Genomic DNA, 4,795 nt, shown 5'->3' with positions numbered 1-4,795 from the left:
GAGAGACCCATCGCTGACAGGGCAAAAATGCACAGCCAGAAAGTCTAAAATAATGACAATAGAAGCAGGATTTTAGGGTTCAGTTCCAGCTGATTTTATTTCCTTCAAGGGAAAAGGTTATTTACAGAAAGAATATTGACAATCTGACAGGCAGTGAACTTGGCTTTATTAGCCAGCTTTTCCCTCCCCTCCCCACCCCAACATTGTATTATGGGCAGATCCTTAGACAAAGATATTCCACACAGCATATTGCACAGGATGGATGAACAAAAAACTAAAAAGAAAACCAAAGATTAAAAAACCCTTAACGGAACCTCTTCATTAGGCAGATGTGCTCATGCCTGTCATGTTATATTAACATACATAAACACACAATCTTTTTTTGCTTATTATTATACAGACTTAAATGTACAAAGATGTTTTCACTTTTTCTCATCTTAAACACAACAGCTATAAACCTGAATACATATGCTATCATCATGCCATAAGAGACTAAAACAATTATACTTAGCGACAAGTATAAGGATTAAATAGTCAAATACAAGAATGAAAAAATGCAGTACATAGTGTTGCGAACTCAAATCGGCATTTAGATAGGTCCAGTGATTTAAATGGCATGTTTTTATTTACTTTGTTTTTGCTTACAAAAAGTGCAAAAGATGTGGTTTTGAAGTTAAAGCTACAGGATCCCTTTTTCCTGAAAAATATTCTTGTTTTCTCTGTACAATGTAATGTTCATTGAGGGAGGATTTATTAGAAATTAGCCCTACAGTGGATTAAAGTTCAATCCCTCTCTCAACTCTCAAATAGAGTTGAATGGTAGATAGAAGAGATACTGTCTCTTTAAGAAGCCTGCAGATTGGAGTGTAAACATGATGAAAGTAGGGACTGATTTTGTGTGAGAGAGATTAACCAGCAGCCCTATTTATAATCAGGAAATCCAAAACAGCAATTTACACCCCTTATATATTTTTTACAAAAATACACTGAGAAAATAATCAAACGTTTTCATCTTCTCTTCTGTTTTTAAAAGTGTCAAAAGTCTACATTTAAATATAAAAATTAAAAGTTAAAACTCTAGCCCTTCAGTGAAGGTGACATAAAAATGGTGTGGGTAACAAACAGAACTACCAAAAAAGGACAAAGGAATACAAGTAAAAACATTTGGCCAGTATAAATACTTCACTTATAAAATGGCATCCAATTCCATTTAGAAAGAAAAAAAATTCAAGAATGAATCCTGGTGTGAAAAAAGTCATTTACAGCTACAGAGGAACACACACTCACACACACACACACACACACAGAGGAAAAATTTGGTCCTGTGTTCTTTTTGAAGTCCAGCACAGATTTGAGTTGCGTTTGAATCCTTTAAAGAGTTAAGAGTGAAAAAAAGCTGGTGATAATTTTTGAAGGAATCAAACATAGCGCCATCTATCTGCTTTTTATATTATTCTAACACTATTTTTAAACTGTTCAACAGTCTTACAAGAAAACTCCAAAAGATAGGATAACATGCTATATTAAACCCCACCAGAGAAATAATCCAACACCATCACGATTCTGAGTAATAAAAACACATTTCTGCAAGAAAGAGCAAACGCCCTCAATTTCCCCTGTACCACATTATTACAGTTGGCATGTTCTATTATCTGTCTCCATTTTTTAAAAAAGTTATGCGTTGCTGACTGAAATTCCACATATGATTTCTATGAATATAAGGTTATCCGGCAAAGAAAATCACCTCCACTTTCTCCCACAGACGTGCAAATCCTTTTCGGTGTTATTGTTTTCAGCCGAATTTCCAGTTCATTTTCAAATGCTTGCCTCGCCTTTTCATTCCATTTTGGATTCAGTCCAGTTCCCAGGGCCATCCTCTTTCTCCATCCCTTTTGATGTATAAAAAAACAAGAGAGAGCCTTCCAAAAATGCAAACTGACCGCAGGTCTACAGATTTGTTTTAAAGCACACGAGCTTTCGCTCCTAACCCAAAGACATATCTAATAACACATAGCAGAATCTACCTTCCTCCCTCCCCCTCCAACCCTTTCCAAACGACAAGCAAAAAGATACACGCTCGATTTCCACCCCCTCCTGATGTAGTTGCCATTCCTGTTTAAGCCACTAGATTCTCACCAGAGTCTGAAACGTGCTTCTCATTCTTCGGCTGCAAAAAGGATGAAACGTGAACAGAAAAGGGGGGGTGGGGATCGATTTAGTCCTGTGTTATTTCTGTGGTAGCTTTTTCGGTGAAGAGCGCGTTGATGATGCCTTTTGCCGCCTTAGCGCCAAAAACAAAACCAACCACGCGCGTACACACCCCCTCAAGTCAGTTTCAGCAACGGGGGCGGGGGAACCATACTCGACGGTGGGTGAAATGCTCGCTCTCCGGTTTTGCAGCGCGGCCGGGATTGAGCGCCATGTCCGCGTCTCTTTCCTTCCCCACGCGCGCCGTTGGCTCTCCTCTTAATCCTTCGTTCCCCCCCGTCGGCCGCAACTCAGTACGTAAATACCAAGTTGGAAATGCTGGATTCGAGCCAGTCTCCCGAGATCATCTCACTTACCTCCGGGGTACAATAGTCTGGGAACTCAAAGTGAGAGCCCGAGCCAGGCTCCAAGTTAAAATCCAGATCCCTGTCGAGGACCGAGGAGCTCAGACTCCCCAGCGCCATGCTGCCGAAGCCCGGGCTGGGGTTGAGGTCCAACAGGTCGTCTTCGAACTCGTCATCCGACGAGGAGGAAGCGCAGGAGGCGGAGGAGGAAGCCGACGAAGAGTGCGAGGTCGAAGGGGTCGGCGACGGCGCCCGCAGGCTGGTGTAGCTTCGATGGTCCGAGGGGGAGCAATCGCCCACGGGGGAAGCGGAGGGCTCGCCCCCGTCCTGCCGGACGCCCACCGCCGCTACTTCGTCGTAGAGGCTCAGCGGGTCGCTGGCTTCTGTGGAAGTGCTGAGGGTCGGGCTGGCCGGAACGGCGCCGCCGGGCGACGAGTGGGAGAAGAGGTAGAGCCGCTTGGCCTTCTTCTCGGGGAGATGTCGGCTACTGTGGCTGCTGCTGCTGCTGCTGCTGGAGGGCGAGGAGGAGCCCGGGGAGGCGGCGCGGGATTTGTATAGAGAATGGTGTTCCGGGGGCAGGAGGGCAGCCGGCTGTTCCGATGGAAAAGAGGACGGAGCTTTTGTGCCGCCGCCGCCGCCGCTCGGGCTGAGTTTGGGATGCGGCTTGCCGGCGCCACTGGGAGAGAGTTTGGCGGCACTGCCCTTTTTCTGGGCAAGCTTGGAAGAGTTGGAAGCAGCAGCGGAGGCGGCTGCTCCCTGATTGCTGCCGCCGCCGCCGCCGCCACTCCCTCCACCCCCGCTCTTCTCACCCGGCTTCCCAGAGTTCGTGCCCGACTTCACCTTCTTCCTGGGTCGGTACTTGTAATCGGGGTAGTCCGCCATGTGCTTGAGGCGCAGCCGCTCCGCCTCCCGGATGAAAGGGATCTTGTCGCTGTCCTTGAGCAGCTTCCAACGCTTGCCCAGGCGCTTGGAGATCTCAGCGTTGTGCATGTCCGGGGACTGCTCCATGATCTTCCTCCTCTCGATCTGAGACCACACCATGAAGGCGTTCATGGGCCGCTTGATATGCCCGCTGGGCGTCTTGCACCAGCTCGGATCGTCCGCTTTGCCCCCCGTCGAAGCGGTCGAGCCCGGAGTGGGAGAAGAGGCGATGCCCAGCTCGATGCTGGCCCCGGAGTCCGAGCTCTCGCCGGCCAGGAGGGCTTCCGTGTTCTCCGCGTTGTTCGTCTGTTGCACCATTTTGGGGGTTGGCGCGCGCCGCAGCGGCTGCGGGGAAGTCGGTGGGGCTCAGCTTGGCCACCCGCTTGAAACAAGACCCTCAACTTTGCCGGTCAGTCGGAGCTCTGAAGGCCCCTTCGCGAGCGCTTCGTCCCCCGTTACTTAAGGCACGAGTCCCTCCGGGAAGTAGTTGTAGCTCCACACCGCGCTTGCCTCTCCAACACTTGCGCACGCCTCTCACCGCAACTTTGCACTGCGAGTTTAAGAGCAGACTCCCGGCTCTAAGTGGAAACAGTGCCTTTCTTTAAAAAAAAAAAGAAAAAAAGCCGCCAATCCTAGTTCTCTCTCTCTCTCTCTCTTTTCCACCTCTTCCCCAACCCCGGCGTTCACAAGTGGTTTTTTTTCTGTCTTTCACCCTAATACTGTACTGGAGGTGTCTCAGCAGAAGCAGCACGCCCACTGCTAAAAATCTTGATACATACAAAAATACCACTAAGGAGAAAAAAAATGCCCACGTCGCCAAGCGAAACCAGTAATAAAAAAAATCTTCGTCCAGAACTCGTAATTAAGAGGGATCAAGAGTTTTTTCTATGATTATTTAGCTGGGGGTAAAAAGCCCCGCTCGTGCAACCTAGTAGCATCAATAATCGTGTGTCTTCCCAATAGGAAAAACAGTGACTGGTGCAGTAAATGTACAGAGTCCCGTCTTGCTCGCCTGTAGATGCACAGCCCCCCAAAAAGGAAAGAGACATGTACAAACCGGGACTACAGACTTGGCCTCTTCCCCCGCCCTACTAACACACACTTTCTCTTGCTGCAGCTTAGAGCGGCGCTCAATTCCGCCTCGTGGAGCTTTATCCTTCCTCAGCTCTTTTCTAAACCAATCGTAGGCTGTATCCAACGCTCCGTCGTGCCAAAACCCCGCCCTCCGGTTCCGATTGGCTTGGAACCCAATAACCGTGTGCAATGAGAAGCTCCGAATCTGACCTCATTCCAATTTACACAAACTTTTTAAAAGGGCCAGA

The 4,795-nt window shown here is 48.1% G+C and overlaps 1 protein-coding gene across 1 annotated transcript; it reads right to left on the bottom strand.

Moving 5' to 3' along the window:
* Positions 1-216: 216 nt before the first annotated feature.
* SOX4 (SRY-box transcription factor 4) lies at positions 217-4,561 on the bottom strand. The gene has a single exon (XM_083357381.1). It carries the CDS (start codon positions 3,789-3,791, stop codon positions 2,499-2,501), a length of 1,293 nt encoding a protein of 430 aa, XP_083213507.1. The 5' UTR covers positions 3,792-4,561; the 3' UTR covers positions 217-2,498.
* Between the last annotated feature and the right edge of the window lie 234 nt (positions 4,562-4,795).

The sequence above is a fragment of the Vipera ursinii genome (genome assembly GCF_947247035.1).
Source record: "Vipera ursinii genome assembly, chromosome: 3".
NCBI lineage: Eukaryota > Metazoa > Chordata > Lepidosauria > Squamata > Viperidae > Vipera > Vipera ursinii.
The sequence above is the reverse complement of the archived record's forward strand: the minus strand, read 5'-3'. Positions and strand labels throughout refer to the sequence as shown.

What these genes read in the sequence shown, in the direction of transcription:
- SOX4 (XM_083357381.1), bottom strand. Translation starts at nt 3,791, where the DNA reads ATGGTGCAACAGACGAACAACGCGGAGAACACGGAAGCCCTCCTGGCC.